At 36.0% G+C, this 19,070-nt stretch overlaps 1 protein-coding gene and 1 pseudogene across 11 annotated transcripts in view; one reads left to right on the top strand and one right to left on the bottom strand.

The window, feature by feature from the left end:
* The window catches only part of LOC122890583 (ankyrin repeat and KH domain-containing protein 1), a 131,719-nt gene that overhangs the window by 34,652 nt on the left and 77,997 nt on the right, over nucleotides 1-19,070 (top strand). For all 11 annotated transcript variants that reach the window (XM_044226256.1, XM_044226258.1, XM_044226253.1 and 8 more), the window contains exons 3-9: nucleotides 769-925; nucleotides 1,887-2,034; nucleotides 2,587-2,734; nucleotides 5,016-5,249; nucleotides 7,340-7,434; nucleotides 16,144-16,381; nucleotides 16,614-16,805. In XM_044226256.1, coding sequence (XP_044082191.1) covers nucleotides 769-925; nucleotides 1,887-2,034; nucleotides 2,587-2,734; nucleotides 5,016-5,249; nucleotides 7,340-7,434; nucleotides 16,144-16,381; nucleotides 16,614-16,805 — 1,212 coding nt within the window. The remainder of the gene's footprint in view (nucleotides 1-768; nucleotides 926-1,886; nucleotides 2,035-2,586; nucleotides 2,735-5,015; nucleotides 5,250-7,339; nucleotides 7,435-16,143; nucleotides 16,382-16,613; nucleotides 16,806-19,070) is intronic.
* On the bottom strand, nucleotides 7,771-8,780 carry LOC122890763 (annotated as a pseudogene).

The following is a 19,070-nucleotide window of genomic DNA, read 5'->3' as shown; positions in this document are numbered from 1 at the left end:
TGATCCCAGGACTCTGAGATCATGACCTGAGCCGAAGGCAGCGGCTTAACCCACTGAGCCACCCAGGCGCCCCTGTTCTCCAAAATTTTATTGACTGTTTTTCTCTCATTTTCAGCAGTGATCAGGCAGTGATATTATCATTGAAATTTTCTGTTACAGTTGTCACCGATTCCTCACTGAATCTAGAGAAAAAGTTTAATTGGCAACTTAGACATGTAATAGTCCTTCTAGCCTGAGCTGAGTAAGGACAGAAACTGTGCCTCATCCCTTTTTGTCTCTCTAGTGCATGTACATCATAACCACATAATAAATATTAGAATGAACTTCTTTTAATTTACCCTGTTATCCTAGAAGATGATTCTAGGTGGCTATTAAACCAAAGGGAGAAATTGTTGGATTGTTTGTTGTATTAGTGCTGACTACCCACTTCATTATTACTGAAAATAGTATAAATATGATCTTCCACTAGAGATCTTATAGTATGACTATATATTTTGAAAAAACTTTAATTCATTTACCTCAGTGAGCATCATGTTACGTTATATTTGGAGTTAGGTATGGGACAGATTAATACGTGCCTTGTAAAGATGCAGTGGCCTTTTGACATTTGTGGCAAAATTATTATCAACCTTATATTCTGATTGTCAGCCTTCTCTATGGAGACTATGCCGTTTTTTTCCCCTAAATAATAGTGTTTAGTAATGTAACTACAATTTGCACTTTTTTGTTTTTTCTTCCCCTGCACTACCTGATTGACGCACGCTGAAGGCATTGGCAAATTGTCGACTGCTGATGGTAAAGCTTTTGCAGATCCTGAGGTGTTGCGGAGGCTGACGTCCTCAGTAAGCTGTGCATTAGATGAAGCTGCTGCTGCACTGACACGGATGAGAGCAGAAAACAGCCACAGTGCAGGACAAGTAGACACGTATGCGTATAATGACTTTTTCTGGGTATCAAACATTTTCTTGAGTGGAATTTGGGGAAGTAGCAGCTTTGGGTTAATTCTATCTTTTGGACGGGATTATAACTTTCGCTAAGCAGATATTAGAATGGGTTTTATATTTTAAGTGGATACATAAATGTATATATGTTACATAGAAATAAAAACAGAGACTATTTTTATTCTTATATTCCACTCATATTCATTGAATATTCTCATGGCATGTACTGTACTAGACTCTGTAAGAAATCCAAAGTGAGTAAGATTGTATTCCTCGTTCTAAAGGAAGTTACTTGTTCTAAAGATGATAGTAGTAAACTGGAAGCTGACTGCTTGAGTAAATAATAAATGAAATGGGTTACTAATGCACTAATCCAGATGCAGGTTATGGAGATATGGTCCATAATCAGCAGCATCAGCATCACTTTAGAGCTTGTCTGAAATGCAGAATCCCAGACCTCACCTCAGAACTACGAATCAGATTCTACATTTTAACAGGAAACATGGTGATTTGTATGCACATTAAAGTTTTGAGATTTATCAATTTTGTTAACCATTGTGCAGTAGATCACATCTTCTGTTACCAAATAAAATTTTAAGCCATGGAGTTATATCCCAGATATCTTTAGGAATTACTGCATTGATTGAGTTTAAAAACTTGTGCATCTAATAGTTTTTAAGACTTTACTTGAAAATTAATATGATAAAATGTTAGAACATTTTGGAAAATAAAAATGACAGCTGTTTTCATATTCAGTTTATTGCCTTTCTGGCTTGGCTGGCCTCCACAAATAATTAGTATTACACACAAAATGTTAATACAAGTTTTTTTTTTCTTATTGTATCAACATTTTTCTGTGTAAGACTCTTTGTATTTAATATAGTTTATTAGCATAGGATTCTGAGTCTTTCTTTGTTGGTTAATTGTCGATGGTTTTGTTTTCAGTCGTAGTCTGGCAGAAGCTTGTTCAGATGGGGATGTGAATGCTGTTCGTAAATTGCTAGATGAAGGCAGAAGTGTAAATGAACATACAGAAGAAGGAGAAAGTCTGCTGTGTTTGGCTTGTTCAGCAGGGTATTATGAATTAGCACAAGTAAGCAGAACTTATCTTCAGTGATTGAAATTATGGAAAGGTTTTTGATTTATTTTTATTACTAATCAAAGAAATTGTTAGGGGCCAGATTCCTTCCTTTTGGGCAGTAGGTAAAGTAGAACCTGGTACATAATTCATTTTGTTGCCTACACATGTAACTGGGCAAGGTGCATTTTTCTGCCATTTACTCAAAACTGTTCCTAATGAATAAGAAACACATCAAAGTAATAGTAATATCTTCAGCTTGTCTTTAGAAATAATATACAGCTGTAATGGAAAGTAGTGATGTATTGTCATTTCATCCAGATTATCTCAATTCTTTTAATTTTTTCTGTCTGTTGTAGCAATATTGAGAAATAACCATGTGTTTACTAGTTAGTTTCTGTCTTGGTAATATAGTTCTGCTGTTCTCTTGCTAGATAATCCCAAGCATAACACATATTCTTTGACAAGAGCAGTTAACATTTTCTGTTGCATTTATGCATTTATTTCTCTAGAAATACTATTAATAGTAAGAACTGACTGTTCTCTCTCTGTGTAATGTGTTTAAAGGTATTGCTTGCTATGCATGCTAATGTTGAAGATCGAGGGAATAAAGGAGACATAACTCCCCTAATGGCAGCATCTAGTGGAGGTTATTTAGATATTGTGAAATTATTACTTCTTCATGATGCAGATGTCAACTCCCAGTCAGCAACAGGTAAGTAGAAATTATGTGTCAATTTGAGGAAAATAAATTGATATAATTAATTATAACCTAAGAGATAAAAATTTGATTTTTACTATTGGAAAAATCAGTTGTAAACCTACAGAAAAATCTTAGCCATTGATTAGAAATGAGTGAAATCTAAATTAATTTGGTATCTTCAAAAGACTGAGATTCTGTTTGGCCAAGATTGTCAGTTTTTCTGCTGGAGACAGTTTCTTTTTTGCCATAAGAGGCAAAATTAGGAACTGTATGTCTTAAAATTCTTTATCTCATTTAAATTCAACTGCCTTAACTTTAGATTATAGATTAACCTGAGAGTATTCACCCCGTGGGGTTTTTTCATGTCGGGCATACTGAATCCATTTACTACTAAGATACTCTTGTGGCAGAATGAAAGCTTTTCTAGTAAGAGGTGTTCTTTTAGTTATTTATACCTCGCAGACACATAGAAGGAGCCTTGGTCATGTGTCTTGAGTTACAGGTATAGTTTTAGTAGTAAGATTACTTGGATTTAGTGAGACAACAACATGATTTTTTAAAAATTTACATAATGAAAGCTATGTCATTGTTCTACACCTTTAAGTGAATTTTAAATGTAAGTGAGCAAGGCTTCCTGGAAGGAACTGTAGACTATTTTGCTGACCATTTTGTCTTACTTGTAATGATAGTAACATGTGTAATATGTAAAATGGTTGAATAGTTGAATTCTAAACACATTGGATTCTGGAATGTTACTTCTCTTGCTGAATCTTTAAAATAATCTTCTTCAGTGCCTTACTGTTAGGTCGTAAACCATTTCCCTTACCTCTTTTAATAAATAAAAATCCTTAAAACAAAATCAGGAAAGAAATAGGTGGCATGCCAATACTGGGATAATGATCTTTTATTTTTTAATTTTATTTATTTATTTGACAGAGAGACAGAGAGAGAGCACAAGTAGGCAGAGTGGCAGGCAGAAGGAGAGGGAGAAGCAGGCTGTTCACTGAGCAGGGAGCCTTACATGGGGCTCGATTCTAAGACTATGACCTGAGCCCAAGGCAGCTACTTAGCTTACTGAGCCACCCAGGAGCCCTGGATAATGACCTTTTTTTTTTTCTTAAAAGATTTTATTTATTTATTTGACAGAGAGAAATCACAAGTAGACGGAGAGGCAGACAGAGAGAGAGGGGGAGGGGGAAGCAGGCTCCCTGCTGAGCAGAGAGCCCGATGCGGGACTCGATCCCAGGACCTTGAGATCATGACCTGAGCCGAAGGCAGCAGCTTAACCCACTGAGCCACCCAGGCGCCCCGGATAATGACCTTTTTAAAGAAATGTTTCTTGTGAAGAAGTTATGCTGAGGGGGATTTATATCTTCCTACTTTATTAGGCTGTCAAGTAAAATGAAGTGTCATCTTGAAAAACCCCTTTCAGTATATTTTTATTTAAAATATTCTAGTGTATCATTCAAAATTACTCCTTTTTCTTTTGATACTTTACAGTCTAGAAATCCTTAACATTTTCTTTCTATGTATATCCATTCCTTAATTTTCTCTTACCTTTTCTTTATGCAGACTTATTCATAAGACTGTTCATTGTTTTAGCTACATTTTTCTTCTGACACATATCTTTAAACTAATGGGAATATAAGTAAATTGGCCTGTTTTTTTTTTTTATAAAGATTTTTATTTATTGTTTTGACAGAGAGAGAGAGATCACAAGCAGGCAGAGAGGCAGGCAGAGAGAGAGAGAGGGAAGCAGGCTCCCCTTCGAGCAGAGAGCCTAATGTGGGACTCCATTCCAGGACCCAGAGACCATGACCGGAGCTGAAGTCAGAGACCTAACCTACTGAGCCACCCAGCTGCCCCAGTTGGCCTGTTTATAACAAATCTTTTATTTATTTTTTTTTAAAGATTTAATTTACTTATTTATTTGAGAAAGAGAGAGGGAGAGAATGAGCTGGGGGGAGGGCAAAGGGAGAGAGAGAGAGAGAGAAAGAAGCAGATTCCCTGCTGAGCGTGAAGCCCAATGTGAGGCTCCATCCTAGGACCTGGAGATCATGACCTGAGCCAAAGGCAGACATTTAACCAGCTGAACCACCCAGACGCCTCTTTAATAAATCTTTTAATTAGTAAGAAAATTAAATGATGCTCTTAACCAATAGAACCAAAAAAATATAAGATGATAGTTCTAGTGGTTTATGTAAGGGAATTGAAGAGGTAGAACTGGAGTATAGCATAGTTATAATTTTATCCATTTTATCATAATTCTGTGTATCTTTTTGTTCTTTGTTAGGAAATACTGCACTAACTTATGCCTGTGCTGGAGGATTTGTTGACATTGTGAAAGTGCTACTTAATGAAGGTGCGAATATAGAAGATCATAATGAAAATGGACATACCCCCTTAATGGAAGCTGCCAGTGCAGGTCATGTGGAAGTTGCAAGAGTTCTTCTGGATCATGGGGCAGGCATCAACACTCATTCTAATGAATTCAAAGAAAGTGCTCTTACCCTTGCGTGCTACAAAGGTACTCTCTCTATATGTGAATATTTATAATTTTTTTCATAACTACTTTGAGTATTTAAATATTTGAGTATTTGAATTAATTTTATATTACTTATATTTTCCCTATGCCGTCAAATTATGTAACTTGTAAGAGAGTATATAGAAAGCCCATTTTAGCCTATATTTTGTAAAGTATAAATTTCACAGTGTATATTTCTTTATTATTTTAATTCAGATTTATTCAGGTAGCTATGAAGTCAATGAAAACTCATAGCACGATTTAGAGGGTTTTCATTTTTTAATAACTTTCATTTTATATGATTTTTTTCCAACCTTTATTTCAAAACTAATACACACTCAAGTAATAGTAGTAATCACAGTTTAAACAGAAAACCTCAAAAACAGTAAAAGTATAAGGAAAAGAAATTTTACAATGACATGTTTTATTACTACCTAAAGATTAAAGCATGTAAGCAGTATTTTAGTATGTTTCCAGTGTGTTTTTTAAGCATATATATAAACAAACGTATATATTTAAACTAAACAACCATACCTAAGTGTTTTATAGTCTGCTTATTTTATTTAGCAAAATATCATGAACATTTCCCATCTCAATAAATATTTTTATAACACAACTTTTGATGGTCACATAGTATTTCACTGTTTCTGCTAGGAGTGGGTATGGCTGCATGTGTCATGAAACCTTAAATTAATAATGATTTAAACAAAAGAGAAGACTTTTTTTTTAAATATGTAAATCAAGCCCAAGGGTGTAGGCTGTCTAGAACTAGTATAGCTGTTCCACTGCTATCAAGATCTCAGAATTCTGTTTTTCTCTTCTACCTTCCCACTGTGTCGTTTCTATCCTCAAAGTTACCAGTAATCCAAAATGTTAGCTAGAGCCCCAACAGTCTACATTGTAGGAAGGACAGAGAGGGTAAGGGCAAAATGGGGAGTTCCTTCCACATCAGTAAGCTACTTTTAAGAAATCTTCTTAGATGTTCTGCCTTATAGCTCCTGCTTGTATCTCATTGGCTACATATAACAAGGAAAGCTGGGAAATGTACTCTTTTAGTTAGTTGCCACTCAGATAAAAACCGGAGTTCTGTTATTAAGGAAGACTGAAAGAGTGGGTATTGAGTAGGGAACTAGGAGTCTCTGCAGATACATCAAATGGATGTACCATAATTGCCTTTTGTTGGACACTTGAATTGTTCCCAGTTTTCACTATTATTAAAAACACTGTAATAACATCCTTGTGCAGACATCTTTGCCTAATCTCTGATTATTTCCTTAGGATAAATTCCTGGAAGTGGAATTGCTGGGTCAAAGGGTATGGACATTTTTAAGGCTTTTGATACATATTGCCAAATTGCCTTCTAGAAAGGTTGAACCAATTTACACTCCCACCAGCAGTGTTTGAGAGTGCCCTTTGTCCCACCCTACACCCTCACCAACACTGGGTATTACCATTCTTTTTAATATTTGCCATTTTGATAGTAAAAAATGGTGTATCATTTTAATTTGTTTTTGTTTAATAGGAAGGTTTAATATTCTTTTTCAGTTTAGTATTCATTTACATTTCTTTTTTAATAACCATTTCATGTCCTTCATCCATTTTTCTACTGGAGTGTTTGTCTTTTTCTTACTGACTATTAAGGCTTTTTATATATTTAATGTATCCAGAGGGTTGAAATTATTTTGAATGGAGTTTTCTGTGCCTGTTCATTGCCACAGTGAGTTTATGGTCATTATTTTAATGCTGTTTTTATGAAAAATATGATCCAAAAGTATTTTACCTGGCATTCTAATTGATTTCAGTGCTTTGATTTATAGTTTGATAGTTTTTATAGATTAAATAAAAAAATAAGTATTACTGCTTTACTTAACTTGTTATATGCTTTCTACTAATTCAGTGTTTAAAACCTAGATACCTTGATGAGAGCGTGCTTATTATTTTGGATTGGCTTTGTAAAACTGTCATTCCTTTATTGAATGAAAAATAAGTTCTCCTAAGTTTTTGTGTAGATACCTGAAAGAAAACAATTCTGTATTTTAATATTTAATGTATTTAGAAATACAGTTTGAAAATTCATGTTCTTTTTTTTTAAGGCCATTTGGATATGGTTCGCTTTCTGCTTGATGCTGGTGCAGACCAAGAGCACAAAACAGATGAGATGCACACTGCCTTAATGGAGGCTTGCATGGTAATTTTAAATTGCACTCATTTGCAATAGCATTGAAAAGCAATGTTTTGTTTCACGTTTGTTCTTATTTTGTTTTAAAGATTTTATTTATTTGTCAAAGGGTAGAGGGGAGAAAGAGAGAGAGAGCACAGGCAGGAGGAGCAGCAGGCAGAGGGGAAAACCAAGCTCCCCACTGAGCAGAGAGCCAGATGAGGGACTCGATCTCAGAACTCTGAGATCATGACCTGAGCCAAAGGCAGATGCTTAATGACTGAGCCAACCAGGCATCCCTGTTTTGGTTTTTTTGAAATAAAACTTTTTATTGCTTTTATGTATAGAGAATTCAACAGCATACATTTAGCCCAGTTTGGCGGCCGGTCCTTTAGCCTTTGTTTTTTCCGACTTGGCAATGTGAGTCACTGAGTTTGGACCCAGGACCTTGCCTCCCCAGTGACAGTGGATCTTATCATATCTGTCATTATAATTGGTCCTAATAGCTTCTGCCAGCTTAGCCAGAGTTCCTCTGTCTTTTGAGTTAACCTGCGTGAAGGCGACAGTGGTGAAGGTCTTCCTGTGGATCAGACACCTTAGCCTCCCCTTCCCCTTGATGATGAAGTAGGAAATCCCCATCTTACCACTCAGGGCAGGCACGAGGATAACCAACTCAGTGGGATCCACATCATGTGCAGTCACTGCCATCCGAGCTTTCTTATTTTCCCCTAAGGTGGTAACATTATTAAGCCCAGCTTGAAGGATAGGCGGCCTCTTGGTGGGGACATTCCCTTTGCCAACAGCTTTCTTCTCAGCCCGTGTCAACAGTCTCTCCTTGTGTTGCCTTGTCTGTGGTGTGTATTTGTGGGCCAGCTTAAGCAGTTGAGTAGCTATTTGGTGGTCCAAGACCTGGGTGAGCTGGTTAATTGTGGTAGGCACTTTCAGGCATTTATAGAAAATAGTCTTTTTTTGCTACAGGTAGATAAAGTGGCACCATTTGCCAAAAAGATGAGGTCCCTTTGGGGCTGGATGTCCCATCTGATTCCAAAATTCTTGGGCCTTTTCTTTCTTTTTTTTTTCTTTTTTTTAAAGATTTTATTTATTTGACAGACAGATCACAAGTAGGCAGAGAAGCAGGCAGAGAGGGAAGCAGGCTCTCGATGTGGGGCTCGATCCCAGGACTCTGGGACCGTGACCTGAGCTGAAAGCAGAGACTTTAACCCACTGAGCCACCCAGGTGCCTCTCTTGGGCCTTTTCTTAAACAGGTTTGACCACCTTCTTGGCTTTCTGCTTCTTCACAATAGCAGGAGCCGGGGCCACTTTCTTCCCTTTAGCCTTCTTTCCTTTCAGCATCTTGGATGGCTGGAGGAGGCTGGTTTAACTTTTTTTTTTTTTTAATAATTTTTTGGGAAAGATTTATTTGAGGGAGAGTGGGAGAGAGAGCATGAACAGGGGGAGGGGCAGAGGGAGAGGGAGACTCAGACTCCCTGCTGGACAGGAAGCCTACCTCAGAGCTGGATCCCAGGACCCTGAGATGACCTGAGCCAAAGGCAGATGCTTATCCAACTCAGCCACCCAGGTACTCTGGCTTGTTTAACTTCTGATAGTAAATCTGCCAATGTAGAAAACAGTACAAAAGGCAGGCTTGGTTCCACTATTTCCAACACACTGAGAGACTTTTATTTTCTTCCCAATTTTTTTTTATTGTGATAAAAGACACATAACAAAGTTTGCCATCTTACGCATTTTTCATGTATAGTTCAGTGTATTAAATACATTTGTAATGTTATATAACTGTCATCACCATCCGTCTCCATAACTCATTTCATCTTATAAAACGGAAACCCTGTACCCATTAAATAACAACTTGACATTCCCTGTTCTCCCCAACCCCTGGCAATCACCATTCTACTTTCTGTCTATGATTTTGACTACTCTATCTCATTTAAGCAATACAAAATTAATTAATTAATTAAAAGAAGAGGAATCATATAGGACTTGTCTTTTTGACTGTCTTATTTCACTTACATAGTGTTCTTAAGGTTCATCCATGTTGTAGCATATGTCAGAATTTCCTTACATTTTTAAGGATGTGTAATATTTTATTGTATATATATATATATATATATATATATATATATATATATATAAAACACATTTTTGCTTATTCACTCATCCTTTGTTGGACACTTGGGTTGCTTCCATGCATTAGCTCTTGTGAATAATCCTACTGTTAAAGTCCCTCTTTTTAGTTCTTTCAGGTATATACCCAGAAGTGGTATTGCTTGATTATACGGTATTTCTATTTTTAATTTTTTGAGGAATTGCTCATACCGTCCTTCCACAGTGGTTTTTCCGTTTTTCCATTTTCACAATGTACAAGGGTTCCAATTTCTGTATATTCTCACCAACACTTGTTATTTTCTGGGGCTTTTTGGTAGTAGCCATCCTAATGGTTGTGAGGTAGTATCTCATTGTAGTTTTGATGTGCATTTCCCTAATGATTAGTGATGTTGAGCATCTTTTCATGTGCTTATTGGGCATTTATATATCTTCTTTGTTGAAATGTCTATTTAGATCCTTTGCCCCTTCTTGAATAAGGTTGGTTGTTTTTCGTTTTTGAGTTTTAGGAGTTCTTTATATATTTTGGATATGAATCTCTTGTACCCTTTACAAATATACCCAAATATTTTCTCACATTCCATGGGTTGCCTTTTTACTCTGTTGGTAGTGTCCTTTTATATATAAAACTGTTTAATTTCATGAAATTCGATTTATTTTTTTCTTTTGTTGCCTGTGCCTTTGGTATCATATCTAAGAAATCATGGATAAATCCAATGTCATGAAGCTTTTGTCCTATGTTTTCTTTCAAGAGTTTTATAGTTTTAGGTTTTTGAGCCCTTTTAAGTTAATTTTTGTATGTGGTCTTAGGTAAGGGTCGAACTTCATTTTTTTGCAGGTGGATGAACAGTTTTCCCAGCATCATTTGTTAAAAAGACTGTTATTTCCTTATTGAATAGTCTTGACATCCTGGTAAAAAAATCATTGACCATATATGGAAGGGTTTATTTCCGAGATCTCTCTTCTATTCCTTTTGTTTATGTCTGTCTTTTTGCTAGTGGTAAATACTGTGATTACTGTGGCTTTGTATATGTTTTGGAATCAGGAAGTGTGAGTCTTCCTGCTTTATTCTCTTTTTCAAGATGGTTTTTGGGGTCCCTTTAGAGTCCATATGAATTTTAGGATGGGTCTTTATATTTTCTGCAAAAACCACCTTTGGGCCTTTTATGGGAATTGCATTGAATCTGTAGATTGCTTTTGGTAATATTGACATCTTAATGTTATTAAGGCTTCCAGTCCATAAAAATGAAATGTATTTCCACTTTTGTATATCTTCTTTAATTTCTTCTAGCAGTGTTTTGTAGTTTTCCTTGTATAAGTATTTTACTTCCTTGATGAATTCCTAAATATTTTATTTTTTTATGCTGTTGTAAATGGAATTGTTTTTCTAATAACTTTTCGTATTGTTCATTGTTATGTGTTGAAATGCAACTAATTTCCGTGTGTTAACTTTATATTCTGCTATTTTGTTCATTTATAAGTTCTAACAGTTTTTTGTGTATGTAGTCTTTAGGGTTTCCTACATATCATCTGTGAACAGAGAACTGTTAATCAGTGGGGTTTTTTTCTTTTTTCTTTTTTCTTTTCCCTGTGAATCAGTGTTTTATTTTTTGAGTATGGGTTTTTCACCTCCTTGGTAAGTTTGTTCCTAGGTTTTTTTTTTATTTTGGGTGCAGTTGTAAGTAGGATTGCTTTCTTTTCTTTTTTAAAGATTTTATTTATTTATTTAAGAGAGAGAGCATGAGACAGAGATATCACAAGCAGGGGTGAGAGGTACAGAGGAGAAGCAGACTCCCCACTGAGCAGGGAACCGGATGCAGAACTCCATCCCAGGACCCTGGGATCAAGACCTGAGGTGAAGGCAAACACTTAACTGAGCCACCTGGTACCCTAGGATTGTTTTCTTAATTTCTCTTTCTCTTGCTTCATTATTAGTGTATAAAAATGCAGAGGATTTCTGTACATTGATTTTGTATCCTAGAATCTTACTAAATTCATTTATCAGTTCTAGTAGTTTTTTGGTGGCGTCCTTAGGGTTTTGTATAAGTAGTGTCATGTCATCTGCAAATAGTGAAGATTTTACCTCTTCCTTACCAATCTGGATGCCTTTTATTCCTTTCTCTTGTTTGATTGCTGTGGTTAGGACTTCCAGTACTATGTTGAATAAAAGTGGTGAGAATAGGCATCCTTGACTTCTTCCTGATTTTAGGGGAAAGCTTTCAGTTTTTCACCACTGAGTATTATAATCGCACTCTGTTCTTTAGAATTTCCTTCCTTCTCGTCCTTTGGGTGTGTTTTGTACTTCCTTTTCTAAGCTTTTGAAATGTGAGCTTAGATTATTGATTTTTCTCTCTTCTAATTGTATGCACTTAGTTCTATCAGTTTCCCTCTCAGTACTACTTTAGTTGTGTCTTAGAAATTTTATTATGTTGGGGTGCCTGGGTGGCTGAGTTGGGTAAGCCTCTGCTTTTGGCTCAGGTCATGATCTCAGGGTCCTGGGATTGAGCCGCATGTTGGGCTTCCTGCTCAAGAGGGAGGTTTCTTTTCCCTCTCCCTTTCCCCTCCCCCTGCCCATACTTTCTCTCTCTCTCTCAAATAAAATTTTTAAAAAATATTTTTATGTGTTATATTTCATTTTCATTCAGTTCCATATATTTTTTTAAATTTCACTTTAGACTTCCTCTTTGACCCATAGGTTATTTTCATGTGTGTTCTTAAACATTTGAAGATTTTCTTGTGATCTTTCTATTAATGATATTTAGTTTGGTTCCATTGTGGTCAGAAAATACGTTCTACATGATTTCATTTCTTTAATTTTGTTTTATATTCAAGATGTGGACATATATTCCCTATGCATTTGTGGAGAATGTATATCCTGCTGGTTTTGGTAAAGTGTTCTATAAATGTCAGTTAGATCCTGTTGATTGATGGTAGAATTCTTCTACATTATTTCTGATTCTCTGTATAGTTTTTCTAACATTTACTGAGAGAGTTGTGTTAAAATCTTTAGCTGTACTTGTGGATTTGTGTGGTTCTTTTAGTTGCTTTTCATTTTTTTCTCATTTTTTCACATGCTGGATCTCTGTTGTTTGGTACCTATACATTTTTAGAATTGCTATGTCTTCTTCATGATTGATCCTTTTATCATTATGTGATGTGTCTCTTTGGTAATCTTTGTTCTGAGGTCTCCTTTGTTAACATAGTTCCTGATGTTAATATAGCTACTTTTGTTTTCCAGTAATTATTTTCCTGATAAGTATTTTTATCCTTTCTTTCAATCTTTGATATGTTTGATATGCCTATATTGTTATACTGAAGTGAGTTTTTTGCAGAGAGCATATTTTTAAGTCATGTTTTACAACCCACTCTGTCAGTCTTTGTTTTTTAATTGGTTTGGTTAGACCATTTGTATTTAAATACAATTATTGATATGATGTTCTTCTGATTCTAAGTTGAAATTTATTTTTTATTTATTTTTCCATTTTCCCCCTTTATTTTCTTTAATATATCATTAATAGTCCTTTTTTCTATCTCTTGTATTTGTTGTATTTCTAGGTCTGCTTCCCCTCTGCCAGGTCTGCTTTTATTGGTTATTGTATATCTTGACAGTCACCACATGTTCCTGCTTTTTAATATGTGGTATTTTTAGTTGTAAGCCATATGCTATGGATGATCCCTTTTCAAGTATCTTGATTATCATGTTCTTATAAAACTATTATGTTTTGTTCTAGCAGGCAGTTAAATTACCAGTGGATCATTGGTCATACTGAGGCTTAATTTCTTATACTCCTTATTCTTATACTACTACTTCCTTGCTTCTTGATCTTTGGATACTCCTTAGGTATCCTCTCTACCATCTCATTTGAAAGCATGGATATTCACCATTGGTCTTTCTATTCTGGCTGAGTCTAAACTCCCAAGGTCTCCAGCCTTTCAGCAGCCATTCTCTGCTAGCCTCCCAGAGTGGCATCTTTGGTGCCCCAAGTATCTGAAGATAATTGTATATAGATTTTGAGATTACTCTGTATTTTCTTTTTCTCAGCCCATACTTTTTCTGCCCATACTCCTGCAATTCTGTTTTGGCTGCTTTGTATTCTGATCTTTGTTTTCTTTGTTGAAAGAAATCTTCACTCTTTGTTTAGCCTTGGTTTCCTTAGACCATGGTTTAGAAGATGCCTAAAGAGAGAAAGCTGGAGTGAATGTAGGTTTCATCTTATGTGCTGCCTTTTGTGGTGCTTAGCCTTAGATTGGTTGCTATTTAGTGCTTCCAGTTGCTTTATCTCTTTTTCCCAAATTTTACCATTTTTTATTATAGGAGAGTGAGTCTAGTACTGGCTACTGGCTAGTCTTAGAATTTTTTTAAAAGTCTAATAATTGTATTAGACCTTTAAGATTAGATTATATTGTTTTTACTCCTTTATTTTTTCCTTTGACAAAATTAAAATTTTTTATTAAAGCAAAAAGTGCTTGGTATAATTTCTCCCTTAATGTATGTACTCAAGATATAAAAGCAAAATCAGTAAAGAAATTGAAGTAAATTCACACAAAACTATTGGGATCCTAGAGAAACTATGCATGGCAGTAGTTCTTTGCTCTGTGAATACTTATAAATTCTATTTTCTTTTCAATTAGAAATGTATTTCAAATACCAAATAACTTAATACAGCAATTTGGTTAAAATATACTTTATTTTACATATATTTGAAGTATTAGTATTTAATAGTAAAGCTAGAATTTTATTTCAGATTTACTAAAACTGAATTTTTAATGCCAAGTCATTTGTTTTTGACATTATGTCAAAAGTGATTAAAGCTAGGCTAGTCATTTAGTTAAATATAATGAAACTTTTTTTTTTAAAAGATTTTATTTATTTATTTGAAGGACAGAGATCTCAAGTAGGCAGAGAGGCAGACAGAGAGAGAGGAGGAAGCAGGCTCCTTGCTAAGCAGAGAGCCTGATGCGGGGCTCCATCCCAGGACCCTGGGATCATGACCCGAGCCGAAGGCAGAGGCTTTAACCCACTGAGCCACCCAGGTGCCCCAAATATAATGAAACTCTTGATGGATATTGAAATCTAACATTTAATTAAGGTTTCTTTAATTAATTATTTAATAAAAGGATTGACCAACCTTATGAAACCTTATTTTAATATTCAGTCTTTACCTTTTGGTCCTTTTTGAAATACAGACTAACACAGCGTTTGATTTTATATGCTGCAACAAGAGTTAAGGCGTATATAAAATTTTGAAGTGAAGAATTTGAAACTAAAGATGTGCCTAGATGGCTCAGTTGGCTAAGTCTGCCTTGGGTTCTGGTCATGATCTCAAGGTCCTGATAATGAGCCCCACAACAGGCTCTCTGCTAAGTGGGGAGTCTGCTCCTCCCTCTCCCTCTGCTGCTTCCCCTTCTCGTGCTTTCCTGCTCACACTCTCACTCTCTCAAATAAATAAATAAAATAAAGAATTTGACACTAAAGAAAACAAACAAACAAATAAAAGAGGAATATTTATGGCGGCAGAGGGATAGGATGAATTAACGCTCCATGAGAATGTTTTATTAATTGCCTTACTGTTGGAGCACCTGGGTGGCTCAGTTGTTAAGTGTCTGCCCCTGCTTGGGTCATGGTCCCAGGGTCCTGGGATCAAAATCTGCATCAGGCTCTGAGCTCCGTGGGTAGCCTCTTCTCCCTCTCCCACTCCCTGTGTTTTTGTTCCCTCTCTCGCTGTGTTTCTCCCTGTCAAAAAAATAAATAAAATCTTTCAAAAGAAAATAATTGCTTTCTGTCTATACAGATGGACCCATGGTAATATTATTTACAAGAGAATAGATACTTGTTTTTACATGTTTGTAAAATTTTTTCTTTCACTGCAACAAGCTTGTGATGAGGAAAAATAAAGGGTACTATCAGCCCACAGGGGTTTTCCTTGGTGACATAATCCCAAGTGGTAATGACTTCTTAGAATTTGTTGTTACTGGGGCGCCTGGGTGGCTCAGTGGGTTAAGCCGCTGCCTTCGGCTCAGGTCATGATCTCAGGGTCCTGGGATCGAGTCCCGCATCGGGCTCTCTGCTCAGCAGGGAGCCTGCTTCCTCCTCTCTCTCTGCCTGCCTCTCTGCCTATTTCTGTCTGTGAAATAAATAAATAAAATCTTAAAAAAAAAAAAAAGAATTTGTTGTTACTTTTTGTCAAGTCTTTGTTTCTTAAATAGCTCTAATACAGTATCCTGTGACACCTAGGTTGGAGGGTATAGTTATATTTGACTTGGCAGTAGTATAAATAGTAATTATTTTGAGGTACTCTTGTATATGGATTTAACAGTTTTTTGAACTTCAAAGAATGCGAAAATTTGAAATTATTTGGAATTGTTAATATATGTTGCAAGTCTGATTCTTGTGGAAAATTCTGGGTTTGCTCAAAGGTAAGGTAAAGTAATCTTAATGAAGTTTTGATAAGACACCTCAGGTTTCTCAGATGGGCATGATAATACGTGTGTATCTAAGGTGCATCTCTGTTTCTTTCTTCCTTTTCATCTTTCCTCAATCTCTTCTTTTCTCCTAATTTAAAAATCTCAAAACAACAAAATTCCTTCCTTCTTGCTTTCCTTCTAAAAATCTGCAGGATGGACATGTAGAGGTAGCACGTTTGCTTTTGGATAGTGGTGCTCAAGTGAACATGCCCGCAGATTCATTCGAGTCTCCGTTAACGCTAGCTGCCTGTGGAGGACATGTTGAATTGGCAGCTCTGCTTATTGAAAGGGGGGCAAATCTAGAAGAAGTTAATGATGAGGGATATACTCCCTTGATGGAAGCTGCTCGGGAAGGACATGAGGAGATGGTGGCCCTACTCTTAGCGCAAGGTAAAGTAGTTTTACTTCTTTAATTAAAAAATAAATTTCCTTTGGGTGTTTTGTGTTGAGTATCAGCAAAGTGTACTACAACTAAAATACTTTTTTGCATTGATGATAAAATACATTATCAGCACCCTAGAAGGAGTCCCAGAAGCCGGGAGAGATGATTAACATAATTTAGAACAATATCTTTATCGTAAGTATTGCAGCTAGTGTATCAATTTTTATGCTTTCCTCTTAGGAGCAAATATAAATGCCCAGACGGAAGAAACCCAAGAAACTGCTCTGACCTTGGCTTGCTGTGGAGGATTTTCTGAAGTTGCAGACTTCTTGATTAAAGCAGGGGCTGATCTAGAACTCGGCTGCTCCACACCTCTCATGGAGGCTTCACAGGAGGGACACCTTGAGTTGGTTAAATATTTATTGGCTGCTGGTATGTGAATTTAAAAATGCCCTTTAGAAAAAGGATTTTATATTGCTTTCATAACTTTATCAATTAACCTTAACTTTTTCATATCTACAAAAGTTGAAAGCCAGCTCTACAATTCGATTGTTCTACTTAGGCTCCTACATCTCTAAAAATGTCTTAAAACATTTTCTTATTGTTAAGGTTTGCTTCATGACCATAGCCTGCACATTGACCTTCTCTCTCCATTCAATAGTTTGTGGCTTCTGGAAGGGAGAAATTAGTTCCTCTTAGTCTCTGTTAGTAAGTGGAGGTGGGGATGATGACATTATAGAGGTCATAGTTTGATACTTTCAAGCCTGTTCATTTCTTGACATTTTTAAGTCTTCTTAAGAGTAAAAAAAGAAAAAAGAACAAGTGGGAATTTAATTTTTGGCAGAAGTACTTAGTTTTAAAATGATTTGTGCTTTATGCATTGATAAGCAATAGGAAGAAATTAGTAGTTTTGCATAAAATATTTGTAGTTTTATGGCACAAAATAAGAATTACCAGAGGATGCTTGGGTGGCTCAGTCAGTTAAGCATCTGCCTTTGGTTCAGGTCATGATCCCAGGGGCCTAGGATCAAGTCCCGCATCTGGCTCCTTGCTCAGCAGGGAGCCTGCTTCTCCCTCTGCCTGCTGCTCCCTCCACCTGCTGCTCCCCTGCTTGTGTTCCTGCTCTTTCTCTCTCTCTGACAAATAAATAAATAAAAATCTTAAAAAAAAAAAAAAAGAATATACTAGAAAACTAGAAAAAAATATCCAGATAGACATATACCTTTATAAGTATATTGAAAATAATATGAAATCTTTCTTTTTATCTATGTCTGACATATTGTTTAAAACTTGACATATGAAGAAATTAATATGTTAAGGAAAATATAATACTTAGCAAGGCTTTGTTCAATATTTTTAAGCTTTTATTGTTAACATTAATTTCATTATAGCCCAGATTCAATTTTTCCTTTGAATTGTTATTGGAATAATTTCTTAGGATTGTTAGTGGTGCAGATGATTATGTAGTTTTTGAACAAAAGCATAGACCAGTCATACAAGCTGACCTCTCCCCTGACTCAGATATTAGCAGTCACTGTAGTTAATGTGTGCATTATTCAGTCATTGTACCTCCATCATTTTTAGCAGCTATCTTTGTGCCCTTCAGGAGTGCTCTACCAGTGATTACCTTCTATAGTTTTTCCACATCCCTCTGCGTTAAGTCTTGCTGTTGTAAGAGGCTTTTAAGAGAAGGCATTAATGTTTAGTAAGAGATTATTGAATACCAAGACATTCTGCTCAGCTTTTATGTTATTTCTATTAATTACCACTGGTCCCTATATAGTTAGAAATATTAAACACATTCTTATAGATATGGAAACAATACACAATCATGTTACCCTAAGGCAACCAGGCTAATAAGTGACAGAGCTAATGTTCATACTTAGAGCTCTGGACATCGTTTTTCCTATTGTACCACAGTGGAATCTTGTTTAGCTGCTTATGCTAATTTGACATACAAAGTTTCCAGAACTATCTCAGGGGATTGAGAATCACTTTTTTATATGATCACTATCTATAAAAATTTTTTTTCCAGTTTAGAGTGTGCTTAATTTACATGAAGTTCTTCTTAGAGTGTAGCAGTAAAAACAAAACACACACAAAAAGCAAAACAATAAAATTTTTTAATATATTGCCTCTATCATTTTCAAGAACCTTTTTGTTATGGCATATTTTCAAACATAGAGAATAGTATAATGAACCCTAAGAAGCCATCACCCAGCTTTCTTTACCAATTTTTTTTCTTTTTTTTTTTTTTCCTTTTAGATAGAGAGAGATCACAAGTAGGCAGAGAGGCAGGCAGAGAAAGAGGGGGAGGCAGGCTCCCCGCTGAGCAGAGAGCCTGATGGGGGGCTCGATCTCAGGACCCTGAGATCATGACCCAAGCTGAAGGCAGAGGCTTAACCCATTGAGCCACCCAGGTGCCCCATCTTTACCAATTTTTAATTTATGGCCCATCTCATTTCTTTTCTCCTTCTTTTTCTTTTTTTTTTTTAAGATTTTATTTATTTATTAGACAGAATGAGATGGTAAGAGAGGGAAAACATGCAGGGGGAGTGGGAGAGGGAGAAGCAGGCATCCCACGGAGCAGGGAGTCCACCACAGGGCTCAATCCCAGGACCATGGGATCATGACTTGAGCCCAAGGCAGACGCTTAAAGATTGAGCCACCCAGGCGCCTTGACCTATCCCATTTCAT

This window comes from Neovison vison, chromosome 1 (genome assembly GCF_020171115.1).
Source record: "Neovison vison isolate M4711 chromosome 1, ASM_NN_V1, whole genome shotgun sequence".
Lineage (NCBI taxonomy): Eukaryota > Metazoa > Chordata > Mammalia > Carnivora > Mustelidae > Neogale > Neogale vison.
Note: the sequence above shows the minus strand (reverse complement) of the source record. Positions and strands in the feature narration are given on the sequence as shown.